This window comes from Etheostoma spectabile, chromosome 3 (assembly GCF_008692095.1).
Source record: "Etheostoma spectabile isolate EspeVRDwgs_2016 chromosome 3, UIUC_Espe_1.0, whole genome shotgun sequence".
Lineage (NCBI taxonomy): Eukaryota > Metazoa > Chordata > Actinopteri > Perciformes > Percidae > Etheostoma > Etheostoma spectabile.
This window is the reverse complement of record NC_045735.1, coordinates 28,087,536-28,104,725: the sequence shown is the minus strand read 5'-3', so window position 1 is coordinate 28,104,725 and position 17,190 is coordinate 28,087,536. Positions and strand designations below refer to the sequence as shown.

Genomic DNA, 17,190 nt, shown 5'->3' with positions numbered 1-17,190 from the left:
CACACACACACACACACACACACACACACCTGCTTGTCTGACTCTGCATGTTTCCCGTCTGTCTGCCCACTCACAGTGATGGCCTGCATGCCGACACTCACACCCTCCTCCAGATACCAAAATTATTAACTGTGTGTAGCACATGGAAACACAAACAAACACACAGACACACAACTTCATCCATATACTTTACTGCCATTTCCAAAGGTCAAGAAAGATACGGAACAATATTAAGATCCATTTGGAGCCATACTTCTGTCCAAATGGTGAATGTTAGTCCAATATTCACTCTCTTATAGCTCTTAGTTTTTGGTCTCCACCAACTCCTGAGGGATCTATCTGTCACTTTAGCAGCTCAGTGATGCTTTATGTTCACCAGCTAGTCCCTAAATTTATCTGTCTGCTGTTTGGTGGTGAGTCTGTAGCTTTTTGCAGAAAATAGCTGCTCGTTGCAGCCAATCAGATTAGAGTGAACCAAAACAAGACAGTTGCGGAGCAGAAAACCAAAACAATTAGCTAAAAGACAATATCATGCTCCTTAGAACTGAGGGAATAATTATCTGTTAGTGGCGTATCACTTTGAATTACCCCCTTTTGCATTTAATGTAGTCTTTTGACCTATCTTTAATATAAAAATAATTATAGCAGCTGTAAAAATGTATCTTCACAAACAAGGTAACAAAGTCGGTACGTGTTGATGGACGCAAGCATTGTTGAATATAAAATATTGAATGATGTCAGACAAACATTTAATTCTGTTATTTTTAAGTCTGGCGTTATTCAATATTTTATATATAACTAACTTTGGGTGTAAAAAAGCACTTTTTACATATTTTTTTCAGGTTTCTTGCATTCATTTTTGTATTCAACACCTGCAAAATATGTATGTGCCTTACTGAAGTTCTTGTTGAGTGACTCTCCGTGTTAGCTTCAGTCTGTTTTTAACACTTTGGTGATCTCTGACCCAAATTATACCCTTCTAGCAACAACTAAACCCCAGATACCTACACGTTTCTGGCTGTGCTGCAATTTAGGATCTTTAACATGAGCCCTAATTCAAAATACAAAACACGGAGAAGCACTTTTTTTTAATAGAAAAACCAAGTATTCGTTCTAAATGTGTCTTCCTCTGGTCTACGGCTCATAAGAAGTCTGGAATGTCAGCTGTCACTCCCACAGACGGTACCCACCCACATTGTGGTCATAGCAGGGATCTGTAGACAACTGGTGCTCTTAAATAACTAACAACAAAAATGACCCAAACAGCTCTGGTTTGCCTAAATCAGCGTCTCTGACCATAGCACACAGGGTACAAATGTCAACCGCTGAGGGTTTCTGCTTCACTGAAATAGGACAGGGTGAACATCTGTACTGGGTCTGTTTGTGTCTACATGTAAATCCAGTCCAGTGGTGTATCGGTCTGTGTGGGTGTGGTTTTTCAATGCCTCGCTTCAAAGAAATCTTGAATCTCTGGAGCGCAGCCACAAATGGAAACAACAATCAACAGCTCAACCCAAAAAACATTCCTTAGGATTCATCGACCCAAATACTAAGAGCTGTTCAACCATCGAGGCCAAGATGGCCCCATGAGTTTTTTGTGACTGACTGCACTGACATTTCTCCAGAGACTACACCAAGGACATAAAAGCACAACAGCACAGCAAGACTGTGGACTGTGGGTCATCATGGCTCCACAATGTGAAGCTACTGAGGAGTTGATAGGCCTTCAGCTCCTCCACAGTAATTCATCATCAGCCGAGAGGAAGTCTCCACCCTCTGACACACACTTTCTCTGTTATACAGTCCATCAATCTGTGATACATTCCAACAGTTATTCTGTGAGGATGTGATGAGTTTTAGTTTTAAGCCTAGCAGTGTGGCTCTGAAGCCAGAAGGTCCGCCACTTTGGTCCTGACTGAAATATCTCAACAGCTATTTAATGGACTGCCATGGAATTTTGTAAAGTCGGGGGGGGGATTGTCTTGAAATTTGGAGGATATTTTCATGGATCCCAGAGGATGAATCCTACTGACTTTGGTGATCCCTTGACTTTTCCACAAGTGCTACAGTGAGATTCACAGTCATGGTTCTGAGTGAAACGTTAACAACTGATGGATTGGATGGATTGCTTTGAACTTTGGCATGCATATTCATGCTCCTCTTGGGATGAATTGTAATAATGTTGGTGATTGCTTAACTTTTCATCTAATGCCATCATCAAGTCAAAATTTTACTTTGTCCAATACTTTAGTTTATGAACAAATACGTGCAAAACTAAAGACATTCCAATAAGCCTCAGCTGCAGTTTGTATGTAGTTTCTGTAGTTTGTAAATGTTAAAATGTTGAAAGTGAAACTGGATCTTCTGGCTTCAAAGTCCCGTTCATATTTGTAATGATGCAAATTACAACATGTGTCTCAATAAAGGACAGTACCCTTTCCTGTTGATTGTTTTTTTTCTGTTTAAGCAGCCCTTAAGGAACACCCTTTCCCATGAGACCCTAGACCACTGAGTCACGGCTTGATAAAAAAGTCCATGGACGGTTCAGGGGGCCACGGCGAGAATGTAGATGTAGATGTTTTAGTCAGCAGAGATTACAGCTATAAAGTTGAAAAATTATAAGTTACTATGAAGTACTGCAAGTATCTTCTCTGCCGCACAAATTTTTAAAAGTGTAGTTTCTTGCAATTTCTATCATAAAAGTTCTGTAGTGGATGCAGATTTGTCATTGAATATTACAATTAAACAGCAGGAACACACTTTGTTTCTTCAGAAAGACCGATGAAAGAAATATTCAATCAGAGATGGCATTGAGTTACAGAAGCTGTGACGGGACTCTCAGCGTGTTAGCGTTGCCATTGTGCACATGTTAGCACGCTGACATTAGGATTTAGCTCAACGCAACAAACAAACTAGTAAATGCAGTTGGAAAGATGGATTGTGACAGCATAGCACTTCCGCTCAAGATGCATCATAGCTGCTTTGCTGCATGCTCAACTGACAGTGAAATAAGCAAAGCTGCCCCATCCATGATGGTTTTCTGCTCCTCAGACACTAAAGTAAGGCAACTCTTCCTCTTCGCTGCTAATGAGCTAACTTGTTCAATCCTCATCTCTTGTCTAACAAGAGCAAGAAAAAAAAGCAGCCATATCATATTATGTCATAAACACACACCACAGGACTGACTCAATCTGCCATGAATGTGAACCAAAGCATTTTCTTTTTTGTCTAACAGGTGGAGGGCGGGATTTCCGCCTCTGCAGTTGGAATTTAATTATGTTGCATGGGTAAGAAAACCAAACTTCCGCTGTGCTCGAGCTGATGTTTAGAACAGGACCGCAGATATTGACTCTGTTTGGATCCATAATTACACCATGACAACATAAGACAGGGGTGTTTCTCTTGGATTGCACTCAGCTCATGGGAAAGATTCAGGATTGTGTTGTCTTTAGTGGGAAGCCAAATAAACAGGAGGAATTGGGAACGTTTTCTGCTCCAAAGAGAAATGAAGGAAGGGTTTGTATGTTTGAGCAGTTTTATTTTATTATTGGAAATTCACTGAAAACTATACCAAGGCTAGCATTTTGGTAATAAAGGGAGCATTTTCATTTTTTAAATTGTCTTTTTTTGCTCACAAGAAATACATAGCAATTGCAATTTTGAAAGACAAGTGAAGCTGATTTAAAACGACCAAGGACACGTTATTCACATAAAATGCAATTAACAAACATATCTGATTGCTGGGTAATGCACCATGCAAAAGGCTTTAATGTCCATAAATAACATGATATGGAAGGAAAGCTAAAGTCTTATGTGATAAGCTCAATTGTTAAGTCTGGCTATTATGATAGACTAGAGCAGAGCTCCTGGTGAAGCACAGAGCATAAATAAGATTAGAAACTCATGAAAGATACATTTTAATTTAAATTGGAACCAAAACAAAGAACATCTTTTCATCACAGCAAACTATTTAAAAAACAGAGACTTGTTTGTTGAATCTTCCCTTCCATTATTGTGTCTACAGTAGCGTACAAGACAGCACGGGATATTTTGGCAAGCGTGTAAGTCAGACTGTGGGCATCGTCTGTTGAGACAGCTACATTTCAGACATTAGAGCTGGATATAGATCAAAGAAATTACTCATTTTTTCACACACACACACACACACACACACACACACACACACACACACACACACACACACACACACACACACACACACACACACACACACACACACACACACACACACACACACACACTTAACCACAGAACAAACCATGACGCACACAGCTGGGGATAGTCATTTCATTGCCACTTAATACTCGCTCCGTCTGTATTTGTGAGCAGGACAGAAGGATAATGTATTAAAACATCTTCTTGGACCATCTTAAGAGTCTCTGACATATTCCCAAGATAGACACAGAGTGTGTGTGTGTGTGTGTGTGTGTGTGTGTGTGTGTGTGTGTGTGTGTGTGCAGACCACAGTTGGCTGTGTCCCAGGATTCTGTTGTGTGTCGGCCCTAGCCAGCCAAGTGGTCAGCTATTGCTGGCATGCACAAGAAGAACAACCGGCACAGAACACACACACACACACAATGTCACAACCTTTCTCACTCACTAAATCACCCGCCCACTTTGACCGCGGTTGCTGGAGGAGGATGGTGAACAGAACCTTTTTTTGAAAACCAAGATGTCTAGTAGTCCACAGTAGGACTGTTAAGCGTTTTTTACCATAATGCCAACTGACATGCTACACAACTTGTCTTTAAACTGAAGCTTTGCAACATTTAGCAAGTAAGAAATACTTGACAGTTATAGGAATTTCTCATTACATTTGATGCATTCATGCAGTGCAAAGTACAGTCAACAACTAAATAATGGACTGCAGAAGCACAATGAGGTGCCGTTATAAATCTTACATCCCTGTTCACAAAATGCTGCTACACGATAGGCGTAGTCAATGAAACAATGACAAACTGAATCTCTTCCAATCCAATCTCTGACACATAGATACACATTAGTCACAGAGATGGATGGCCCTGCTTGTGCACAGACACACTCCATGCTATGAGATGATGCTGTGTGAATTAGATAAAGAGAGACGATTGCGCGGTGATCGGCTGAAATGAGAGCAACATTTTTTAGATTTAAATGCCGCGGTGTCTGATGAAATAAATAGAATAAAAATGGTGGAGACACATTAGACAAAGAGAGGAAGTGAAGCAGAATATCCCCAGCTTACAGGTCATATTGCAAAATTGTAAGTACGACATGATAGCACACAATACAGAATTCTCTATGAGTCCTGATTTTCGTAGAATGGAGCATGTGAAAGAAAAGTAGAGACTATGGGAGTTGTGAAGACAGCAGAGATTAACTGTTGGTTATTTATAATATATGATGTAAGTTGGAATGTTACTGTTTTTGTTTTTAGGGCTTGAGGGTTTTTTGGTCAATTGATGTGGAGAAATGGGGTGGCAGTAGCTCAGTCCGTAGGGAGTTGGGTTGGGAACTGGAGGGTCACTGGTTCAAGTCCCCATAAGGACCAAAAAAGTACAAAGTGTGGATTGGTGGCTGGAGTGATGCCACTTCACCTCCTGGGCACTGCCAGGTGCTCTTGAGCAAGGCACCCCCCCCAACCGCTCAGGGCGCTGGTTCGGCTGGCAGCCCACTCTGACATCTCTCTCTGCATATATAGGTCCTGAGCGTGTGTGTGTTTCAGGCCTGTGTGTGATTATTAACACAGTGTGCACACAGAGTGTAAATTGTAATTTCCCCACTGTGGATTAATTAACAGATTAAAATTAAAAATATCAAACTGTCGGATGGAGTCTCATTAAATTTGTCACAAACATGTATGATTCCCAGGGGATGAATCTCACTTTGGGGATTCTTTGACTTTTCATAAAGTCTCTAACTATTGGATGGACAAATTTCTGCAAGCACCATCATCAGCTCAAAATGTATCTTATACTTTAGTTTATGACCAAATACATGAAAAACACTCGGAGAGCCCAGACCACCACCAAGAACAACAGCCTAGAACACAGACCTTGTGTGTCTGCCCAGTCATTTTCATCCACTTCCAAATGCAATGGGTTCTTCCTTGTCTCATGCTAGCCCATGCTAGCAAGTTTGATGAAAATCTGACAACAAACCAACATGCCAAACTGAAAACATTTCCTCCTTGGTGGATGTAACTAATGCCTTCCTCATAAGTCTCAGCTGCACTTTGTGTTTAGTAAATTCTAATTTATTAAATAGTTTCCCATGTTATATGCCTGCATATTAGCACAATGATTGAGAGCAGGTTAGCATTTACAGAGAAACAAGCATGGCTGTACCCTCGGAGTCTTGCTTGTTTTCTGTGCACTACTTAGCATTTGTGTTAATAAGAGAAGCCACCACAAACAATAGTGGTTTGTTTCTTAGCAAAAAAGAGAAATACACATCCTTACACATTAACAGGCTCTTGGCCTGTCCTGTCTTCACAGACACAATTGGCTCTCATCAACCTCAGAAACCTTTCTGGAACTTTACCTGCTTAACTCAGCATTAACAGATGGGTGGAGTTGCAGACAGACTGACAGAGGGACAAATGGAGGCAGGAAGACCCAATGATAAGCTGATGACAGAAATGAAAAACCACAGAAGGAGCATGAACAGAGCATCATCCATCAGGCAGATTAGACCAGGACCGGGACCAGAACAGCTGAGCTATTCCACAGCTCCCAGCAAGTCATAGGGTACCGTTGACCTATATTTGAGCACAACCAGGGATGTAACAGAGACATCAGTCATATCCTCAATCTGCAGAGGTCTGGAGGGGCGCATGTGGGGCATATTCTGTTTTATCACATTACTCCAAGGAGAGGAGAGCGGCAGATCTAAAAGACATAGGAAGTTAGATAAGTGGAAAACACCAATGAGTGTAGAAGATAAAGAGCCTAGCGGCAAAGAAAAAGCAGGGGCAAATGAGCAAAGGCCTGCAAGGGGATGAGAGCAGATAATAGCAGGAAAAATAAAAGAGTTCTAAAGGTATTTTTGAATGATTTAATATAGCCATTGCTCGGGATAATCCCTCCAACGGTGGGTTTTAACACACTTCCATATCCAGTGGCAGAGGGGAAACAGTGACTTTAGCAGCTTTAAAGCTGTAGCATTAACAAATTAGCACATTTGACATCCTAAGCTTTTAGCCACATTTTCACTTCTTTAATCAAATCCTGTGCAGTCACACCCAGCATTAAAACTTTGTTAAACTTATTTTGCATGAGATCAAGGCTTAGCGTTCTCATCAGGGGAGGTCCCAGCACTTAATCTTTTTAGACAAGGCTGCCTCGCGCACGGACATTACCCACAATCCCACCTGTTAATATGATCATGTGTGCTGGGGGGTGCTGCTGTGATGAGGCTCGGAGGAGGGGGCGGGGACCGACTGCAGGGAAATTACGAACACATTTCTCCCACATGTGTTGCATGCCATCATGTGTTAGCACAGCTCTGCTGAAAGCAACATGTCAATCTCGAGATGCACTGTACGAAGCCAGCACAAACCAGACTGTCAAAAATATTGAGGGGTCGGGGTGTCAACGAGATGTGTTCAGAAAACACCCACTTTCCATTAGCAAACGCTGAAAAATGCAAGCTTTGCGACCAGCTCAGTCTTAGGCCACGAGCTCCATGATATTTCAGTGTTTTTTGTTGGGGGTTTTTAGACTTTTTTTTAGGGCTTTTCCCCTTTATTTATGAATGACAGTGGATAGACAGGAAAGGTGGGAAAGAGATGGGGGATGACACACAGCAAAGGGCCGCAGGTCGGAATGTTAATTAACCAGCTCATACGACAGCATCACTTTTTCCGATTTGTGCCGATTTAAGTGCTAAATGTCAAACATTTAAAGTGCAGCAACTCATACTTAATGTCATTGTTGCAGATTTTTTTCTTCATTAATTGTTGGGTTCCCTTAATGAGTCAAAACAAAGAAAGCACTTCTCACATCACAACAGACCAAACATTAATTTTGGGCTCTTCCTATATTCTGAGTTTTTCTAGAAGGGATAATGGTAAGAAAGGTATTAGACAGAGAGATGAAAACAGCAAGAGTGTGTGAGGAGGTGAGAGAAACAAGCATTTCCTCAGCTTACACAGACTTAACCCCGACCTAGACGCCTTAATGTGCTCTGTGTCTACGTCTCTGAAGGCCTTAGGGGTCTCTGAAGTGGAGCCAGAACCCCATCAAACTAAAGCCAGAGGTGATGTCATCTTCATTGGTTAAGTCTGTGCTCTCTTGCTCTGATAAAACAGCCGGCTCAACGTCTTCACTGCAGCAGTTTTCTGCGACACAGAGCTGCATGTACAGTGTTTGCTGAGTGACATAAAGACACAAGGATCAATGCAGAAACAAACACAAACTAAATTCTATTACCAACTAAAATTGTCCACACAGGAATAGTTTGACATTTTGGGAAAAACTCATATTTGCATTCTTGCCCAACATTGATACCATTCTCATATTTGTGTTCAGTGCAGTAAATATGGCAATAACATCAACAGCCATTTAACGTAGCTTAGCATAAAGACAGGAAACAGGGGGAAACAGCTAGCATGACTCTATCCAAAAGGTACCAAAACCGTAGACTTTATAAAAAGTTGGACAACTTGACAGCTCACCAAAAGAGACGCCAAAACATCTTGATCGCCCCCTGGTGGCTTGCTGCAGAATACGTCAAAAATCCCACCCACCCGTGTTAGCGGATTAAAAACTTGAATTACGTGTCAAATATTTCTTTACCAAAGATGGTTTTGGTCATTTTAGGTAATTCTGATCATGCTGATGTTTTTGTAAGTGTTCATTTTTCTGACAAGTTTGGTTTTCATTAGTTATTTTATGCAACAAAAAAAAACCTGGAAACGTCATGATTGACAGCTGTGATTCGCGATAGGTCAGGCGGGTGTATGGGCGGGACTTCGAAACCGCAAATCTACCACCCGATCACCACTGCAAAGACTCTGGCTCCAAAATTACAAGTTGGCCATTACAGGAATACTTTAACTTCACTTTTGTACAGTGGGAAGAAGTGGAATAGAATACAGCACATGATACCAATACGTTATATCTTGTTTGTTTATTCCCAAACTAAATCTGAAGTGTAATATTGCCAAGCTGTGGTTTTATAGGTGGTAAGTATGTGCCGGCCTATTTCTTTGCAAGGAGCAGTGACTTCTGTGAGGTCTCTATGCTAACCTAAGATGCTGGATGTAGCTTTATATTTAAAAGACAGACATTAGCGTGGAATCAATCTTCCCATCAACTCTTGGTAAGAAAGCAAATAAGTGTAATTCCCAAAAGTGTCAAATTCTTTCTTTAAATGTGATTTAAACCAAATATATCATAATTTTGATGACTTAGGGATACCTATATTAGTTGGTCCTTAGAAGAGCTTTTGTTTTGAAATGCTTAAAAGACCCTCAGACATTCTTAAATGAAATGTTTTCCTGTGACCTTATTATGAAGAACAACCATTATTTCCATGACATACACTTAAAGTGTATCTGAATTCACCTAGTTAGGTGAATCTGCATGAGAAAAACCAGTCGTTGTTTTGGAACTGTTTCCTGATCTTAGCACAGCCACGTATGTTACAAAGACCTCGTGGAGGAGTGTCACGCTCGCTAATCTCAGTGGGGCCACTTTCCCACAGAACCAGAGCTCTGCTTCGCTGCTGTCTGGGCAGCTTGCAGCAACTGGAGCCCTGTGGGACAGAACCACTCCTCATTACACTTCACTTTTCCCTTCTTCTTCTCTTGCTACACAGCTGTTTCTGCACCGCCAATTTTAACACCTTGTTGTTTTCCCGTGCACTCGTCCTAACTTTTCCCCCTCGGTGTCCTCTCATTCTCTGCCAGCTCTACCTCCTCTCCTCAGTGCGATGCAGACTGTCAGGGACCAGCCTCTTTCTTTCAGGTCTGCACACTGAGTCCGTGGCCTCCTGTCTCTCCATATGGAGACAATTTCCCTCCTGCTCAATAGCCATTAGAACTTGCAAACGTTAAATAAACAGTCAGATTACTTATTCACACTCCTGCAACCACTTTAGTCTCAAGTGAACCATAATCTCTGGCAGTACAGACTCAGCGGATGTAGCTATGTGTTAATCTTTGTGTGGAATAATATCCACGGCCCAGCAAATAATGGATTCCAAAGGCTTTGTAATAATGTCTGTTTATTCCATTAGTATTAATGCGTGTTTTCTTAACCCGTGGTAAATCTTTGCCCTCCAAGTTCAACAATGAATAATTTTGGCAAAATGGAACAAGGTGTGGTAATTATGACCACTAAGCAAAACTCTCTCATTGAGGTAACTGTTAATCTTGGACAAATGTGGACCGACCAGGCCAGTGTTTTTTTTAATGGCACACACAAATTGCTGCATTGCCCAACCCCAGAAAATCTAAACATTGCTGAGTGTACCAAATTATTTTAATAGAATACTGTAAAAATAACTCTGCATTTTAACTTGCTCTTTCTGAGCCAATGCAGCCACAAGCACTGTTTTACAGGCATCCACAATGTTCAAAGTACAATATGTGTGTTTGTCAATGTGCTTGTGAGCAGTGGACACATATATATAAATGTATACATTTATATAAAAACAGCAGAGTTAAGGCAGCCCAACATTGGGCCTCCATCCACCTTCACAGTCTGTTTCTTTGGGCTGACTGTGGTGTCTCGCCCCTGGGTGAACGTTTTGGTCTTTACTGGGCTGAAAGCCTGTGGTCTGTGGTATGTAGGAGCAGCGCTGCCCATCATGAGACGTACTTCTCCCACTTTACAAGCTGCTCTGCTGGACGTTCCTCTGAGCTTTTTTTCATTCATTCTTTGACTGTAACAACCATGATGATAGTCAGAGCAAAAACTGCCTCTGTGCTGAGTGAAGATCCACAAGTGTGCAAAGAAAGAAGAGATACAGAGGGAGACAGTGATGTGTTTGGGACCCTCCTTCCAGCCACAGAAATGGCTTGAACGCACAGTTGTAAAAGATAAGATACAAAACCGCAGGGCACAGGATCCCTTTCAACTGTTGTTTTACAGCAGTCCGTGCTCCCAAAAGTAATCCAAAACAGGTTTTCAATCTTAATTCGAAACAACTTTACGAACATTTCAAAAGGCCAACTGCTGCACTGAAACACACTATTAGCTACCCGACAGTACACCACCATGCACAAAACAAGGCACTGATGTGGGTAAAGCTGCTAAAAAGACACAAATGGGTCAGGGCAAAACACCTTCACTTCAGTCCTTGAGGGACCACATTCTCCCCGATAGCATGTGAAAGAAAAGAAAAAAACGTTACAACAGTTAAGAAACTCACCTTCACGACACTCTTCTCCCACAAAACCTGGACAGCATTTCCATTCCAGTGCAGTCACTTGCTTGTAGGTAACCTTGAAGGATGGCCTGATCACGGTCCTGTAGCTGGGAAACAGCACAGGGACACTGATTTTAAGGGCATTCATGTAGCTACATGTATGATCCAAATATTAATGTCTGATTCTATGAGCATTTTTGCATTTTTGACAGTGGACTGTAGAGTGGGAAGGAAAATGGTTAGAGAAGCGACATTGCAACTATATGTACTTTCTTTGAATATTTCTGTTTCGTGAAAAAATTTTCTTCTAATCCACTTACGGATTTAGTCCCTTTCATTTAGGAGGGAAACCTTTAAAAGGCTTAAACAATTAATTTTGCTGATAATACTTCTAATTTGAATGCCTAGTGTTGCATTAATATAATTACTAACTACTTACTACTAAATCCTATTCTACCAACATTTTCCATCAGATTAAATGGTGAAAAAACGGTAGAACAGAGGCCCCGTGCCTGTGCTTGCCAAGGGTCCAAATCACTAAATCTGACACTATGCAGCAGGACTCCCCATTCACACACCAGCATCTGAGACGACTGAAAGAGCTGACGACATGGCTGATAAGTGTGAGGACTCTGAGGGTACCTGATGGCTTTGGAGCAGGGTCCAGGCCACCGGCAGCCCTGGAACACTCTCTGCACTGTGGTTTCTGTCCCGTTGTGCACCTGACAGGACACTGTTTTGGAAACAGTATACTGACACCAGTTCCTAAAATAGAAGTAAAAAGATGTCACACTTATACGAGAGAAATCAAACACAGTCAGTGTCAATAAGACGTAGAGTGAAAATGTGAAGGCAAAAACTACTTTATTGGAGCTGCAAATTTGACATCAAAGAGATTACATTTTTAAAACATCTGCAGTGCAAAACCTTCAGTGCATGTGCTCACCTGAGTTGGGTTCGAGACCCGGTACCTGGCGGCCCGGTGCTCTGTTCAGATTTGATGCGCTGCCGCAGCAGAGTTATGCCTGGATAGCGATAAACAACCCCTGTTCCAAGCAAAGGACAGACTAAATGTATCCACATGGCCAGCGCATACAGGAACGATAAAGCCATAATCTCCTTTTGATTTATCCCTGACAGAGATATCCGAAAATGCCGACGATTTTCCTGAAGTTATGAATCCCTCCTTTACAGATCTACAGTATCTAAAGTAGGCTGGAATGGGGTAAGAAATCCTAACTAAACCCCGCTAAAACCATTAAAGAGTTGGTCATTTTGTCTTCCCGTGGAGAAACAAACGGGCACTCTCACGAGTCCAACATGAATGACACCCAGCCTCTTCCTATAGAATAATGCGGTTTTCTGACGTTTGACATCTTGCCGAGGACTGAGGAGTCAAATATCCAGTGTGCGTAAAAAGCGCGCTGAGTGTGAGGGCTAGAGATGGAGCGCGTAAAAGCGCATCTGGTCCCGATCAAAAACCACGACCCTTAGGTCGTATATGATGTGATTGTGACGGCCAAAAGTGAATTCATAGTTACTGAACTATCTCTCTCTTTCTCTCTCTCTCTCTCTCTCTCTTTCTTATTTCTATTTGTCTCTATTCGCCAAACTCCATGATTCTCAATGATGTAACAAAGACTGATATAGTAGCGATGACATTATGATTTTAGTCTCTGTTCATTTTCATCACTTTGTCAAACAGCAGGATACTTTTCCTTGTGGAGATTAAACTAACCTGTGAGAATTCATTACAGAAACAGAAAATTGATATTTAGGTTCAACGAAACGCTTATCAACGAAAATGACCCAAACACTCAAATTGATCACTTCACAGTTTTAACAGCGTCATATTTTGTAGATTGATCATGTCAAAGGGCGGCTGTGGCTCAGTGGTAGAGCGGTTGCCTGTCAATCGGAAGGTTGGTGGTTCGATCCCCGCCCCTGCAGTCATTGTCGAAGTGTCCTTGGGCAAGACACTGAACTGTATGATCATCTGATGTACGGCAACCCCGGCCACAGTATGTGAATGGTGAATGTTTCCTGTAGATGTAAAAGCGCCTTGAGCAGTTGTTAAAACTGGAAAAGCGCATTTACATGTTGTGTATAGGTAACAGCCTTCATTTAAATCTCGTGGAGTAAAAAGTAGCCTAGGCGATAGCCTACTTCCCCTTTGAAATGTATAATTATATGTATATATACATATAATTATATATGTATATATTATATGTATAATTAGGCTAGCATGCAATTCAAATAGCCCAACGTAAAATAAAAGTTCATCAAAATTGTTAAGTAGCCTACAGTAATCCCACTTGAGTAAATGTGGGCTATACTACTTCTTCTGTTTTTGAATTACCTCCGTATTTTTTTTAACTACTTTTTTTTTTTTTAACTGGTCACCCGCCATTTATTTAATTTTTCCTGGAGATAATTGGCCTCCAATTTTTAAAAGTGAAATCGTGGGAAATAAGTAAACTTCACCAGGAGGTCGGCAGCGTCCCCTGCTGACGCTGCGGGCTCCGTACATGCTGCAGGAAGAAAACAGGAGACGTGTCCCACTCTCACATTAGCATGAACGGACAGATGGAGGCAGACAGCACCGGTGGAAACATGGGTGGGAAAGCAGACGAGGAAATAGCAGAAAACCCATTTGAACCTTACATTGAATCTATGCGACAACAACTGGAAGACCAAGACCCCGTTTTTCTGATCGGAGTTATCGTCGCTCTGGCTGTCATTATCATCACCTGTGGTAAGTTGTTAGCATGCTAGCATTAACTTATAGCTAACGCTAGGCCTAGCGTCTAGCTTAGCAAAGTTAGCTACAAAGCGTTGGGTTGTTCGAAAGCAGGTTTGCAAGCAGCGTTTACATTTAAACTGTATAATGAATGTAATAAACTAAGGTGTGCTTTAAAGACATTAGCTGAATTAGCAGGATTGGGAAGCTAACTGCTAAGCTAAAGCAAACGTCAAGTGCTGTCCAATATCAGCATTTCTCACGGAAGTCACTCAACTGTTTTGAGTAACGTTATCTTTGGTTAGTAGAAAACGGCCTATTTGGAATAGCTAAGAATAAGTCGGAAAATAAGTCCCTGCTTTCTTTTTGCAGTGTTTCTGAAGTACTTTCTCTCCAGTAAAACCGTCCGGAGTGCTGTGCTGCTGGTCGGACTGTGTGACTCCGGGAAAACCCTCCTTTTCACCCGGGTGAGTTGATGAAGCCAAAACGTGGTGTCCATGTCCACGTTGTTAATCATAGCAGGCTCGGCTGATGAGACTAATACACGGTTAAGTGATTGTGCATTTCATGTTTTGGCAGCTGTTGTCAGGAAAGTTCAAACGCACACAGACCTCCATCACTGACAGCAGTGCTCCATACAAAGCCAAAAACGAAAAGGCAAGTTAGGGAAAAGTTCATCATTATCACTTACAATCTTTTTCTCATTGACCATGGTTTAAAGTTGTCCCCATCCTGTCTTCAGGGCAGCACCTGGACTGTGATTGATCTGCCAGGACATGACAGTCTTCGCCCTCAGTACCTGGAGAAGTTCAAATCTGCAGCCAGGTGAGAACAGGCCAGCCTGTCTGAGCAACATTGTTTTCCGTCTATTAGTGAGATAAAGTTCAGTGACCTGATTTACTTAACCCTCCTGTTGTCCTCGGGTCAAATTTTGACCCATTTTCAACAAGTTTCTAAATCACACGTTTGGGTTTTCTTTCAACCAAATTGTCAAAAAAAATAACGTGGATGGTTTGCTACAACGCTCTTCACAAGTAAAGGCTCCGTTCACTACTTCCATTGAATTTGGGTGTTTTATTAAATGTTACAATATTTGAACGTTGAAAAAAGTGTCAAATTTTGGAAAAAGACAAAAAACACCAATAAGGCGCTAAAAAAAGATCTACAAAAACATTGTAAAAAGTGACAAAATATGGTTCAAAAAGACAACAAGAAAGGCTGGGAAAATTGACAAATGTCAAAAAGAACTCAAATTTTGACCCAGAAAAAACAACAGTTGCATCACGGTAGACAGGAAGACAATACAAGGTTAACCCTTGTGTTGTCTTCCTGTCTACCGTGATGCAACTGTTTTTTGCAGTGGCTACTGTTGCAGTAGCAATTATTTACCCTCGGGTCAATACAGTATATCTTGCTCTTGTGACTCACAAGTAACTGATCACTTCTTTTCATTAACACTCTCTATCACTCTCTTCAGAGCGATTGTGTTTGTAGTAGACAGCGCTATTTTCCAGAAGGAAGTGAGAGACGTGGCAGAGTTTCTGTACATCTTGTTGACGGACACTGTGATCTCCAGGAATGCCCCAGCTCTCCTGGTGGCATGCAACAAACAAGGTTCAACAACCCTTTTGCTGTAAAAAAATAAAAAAAATACCCAAATATCTGCACTTTGCTTGTTGTTAGTTTGTTATGTGGCAGCGTCATTTACCAGTGTCTTCATTTTACAGATATCACCATGGCAAAATCAGCTAAACTGATTCAGCAGCAGCTGGAAAAGGAATTGTAAGTCATTTATATATTTGCTGTCTTTTGGGCATTTGTTTTTACTTTGTCGGATTTGCAAAGCATCTTTTATTTTAGGCAAATTCCACTCAAATGATCTATTGTTATAATTCCCTGTTGTCAATGTTTTGGTAGTCAGGCGCTGGCCGTTGGGCGTAATTGGGATTCAGTGTCTTGCTCAAGGACAGTTGAGCTGGAGATGAAACCACCAACCCTGCAATTCCTAATTGATTCACCTCCTGAGCCTTTGGTTTGATATACTGTGTATATAACATTTCCGTTGTCTCTCGTTTCTTATAGGAACACCCTGCGAGTGACACGCTCCGCAGCCCTGAGCTCTCAGGACGGCTCTGTGGGTGGCAGTGTTTATCTGGGGAAAAAAGGCAAGGACTTTGAGTTCAGCCAGCTGCCCCTTAAGGTGGAGTTTGTGGAGTGCAGCGCCTGCGGCAGCAAGGGTGAAGAGGGGGAGGCAGACATTGAGAGCCTAGAGAAGAGCCTGGCTAAACTGTAAAGGCAGCAACTTAACATCCTCAGTGCACAATTTGACTGAAAGGCACAGACCTCTGGTCAACGGTCACATCAGTAATCAAAGGAGGGATGACAAACGCATCTCAGTGGAGGATTTATTTGACAGGAGTAACCAGTCAAACATCGTATCTGTGCTGGCTGTCAATATAAAACGTTATTACATTAAAAGGTGGAAGAACTTTTGAGGCATATTCTAGCCAAAAAGACTGAAAGTAATGTAACGGAAAATGATCTTTGTCTGGTTGCTCTGCAGTGCTGAGAACTGATAATGTGCTTTTATATAGTGCAAATCTTACTGTGAACATCATCCTTTTAAGCTCTTCGTTTGGCTTGTTCAGAAAATCCATAGTTTAAAGAATTTTGGTAAAGTACAATATTTGCTGTTGCTGCAACTAAAAGAAAAATGGTTATAGGCTGCCACATATTTTCACCATTTTTGTTTTTGGATTTATAAGCTGCCTTGTGAATACAGACGGGCGTGACTTGGATTTATTCTTTCGAACAGTCTGCCTTTTTTTCTGATGTCATAAAGTGTTTTCACGTTTGCAAAAGAATGACTTGAATGAATTACTTGTTTGAAAGTGTTGTATGAATACAGTGCATTTGCAATGAATTATTTTGTGGTTGTCTGGCTTGTTTAAAAAACTGACAATAGAAAGTTTTGGATGTTGATGCAAATGAAGTCAATCGTTTAAAGGAAACAGCACAGTTATTTACGTGTTAGCAGAAGATGCAGTCTGTCTGGTGTTTGAGGGATTCAGTCT

The 17,190-nt window shown here is 41.4% G+C and overlaps 2 protein-coding genes and 1 long non-coding RNA gene across 4 annotated transcripts in view; 2 read left to right on the top strand and 1 right to left on the bottom strand.

Moving 5' to 3' along the window:
- The window catches only part of col26a1 (collagen, type XXVI, alpha 1), a 20,488-nt gene extending 7,582 nt beyond the window's left edge, over positions 1–12,906 (bottom strand). The window contains exons 1-3 of one of the 2 annotated variants that reach the window (XM_032508014.1): positions 12,323–12,906; positions 12,019–12,141; positions 11,380–11,483 (exon numbers count right to left, since the gene is read on the bottom strand). In XM_032508014.1, the coding sequence (XP_032363905.1) occupies positions 11,380–11,483; positions 12,019–12,141; positions 12,323–12,489 (394 nt within the window). In that variant the 5' untranslated portion in view covers positions 12,490–12,906. The remainder of the gene's footprint in view (positions 1–11,379; positions 11,484–12,018; positions 12,142–12,322) is intronic. The other variant, XM_032508013.1, reaches the window with a different exon arrangement.
- On the top strand, positions 2,690–17,039 carry LOC116677982 (uncharacterized). Its single transcript, XR_004329137.1, has 3 exons — positions 2,690–2,702; positions 10,984–10,986; positions 16,624–17,039. It is a non-coding gene; the product is annotated as an uncharacterized LOC116677982 (long non-coding RNA).
- On the top strand, positions 13,881–16,726 carry srprb (SRP receptor subunit beta). Its single transcript, XM_032508100.1, has 7 exons — positions 13,881–14,131; positions 14,489–14,583; positions 14,696–14,773; positions 14,859–14,941; positions 15,594–15,730; positions 15,844–15,898; positions 16,199–16,726. Exons 1-7 carry the CDS (start codon positions 13,951–13,953, stop codon positions 16,407–16,409), a joined length of 840 nt encoding a protein of 279 aa, XP_032363991.1. The 5' UTR covers positions 13,881–13,950; the 3' UTR covers positions 16,410–16,726.
- Positions 17,040–17,190: the final 151 nt, after the last annotated feature.

What these genes read in the sequence shown, in the direction of transcription:
- srprb (XM_032508100.1), top strand. Translation starts at nt 13,951, where the DNA reads ATGAACGGACAGATGGAGGCAGACAGCACCGGTGGAAACATGGGTGGG. An exon ending in AAACCCTCCTTTTCACCCGG is followed by an intron (nt 14,584 to 14,695) that starts GTGAGTTGATGA and finishes ATGTTTTGGCAG; the next exon opens with CTGTTGTCAGGAAAGTTCAA. An exon ending in CAGCAGCTGGAAAAGGAATT is followed by an intron (nt 15,899 to 16,198) that starts GTAAGTCATTTA and finishes CGTTTCTTATAG; the next exon opens with GAACACCCTGCGAGTGACAC.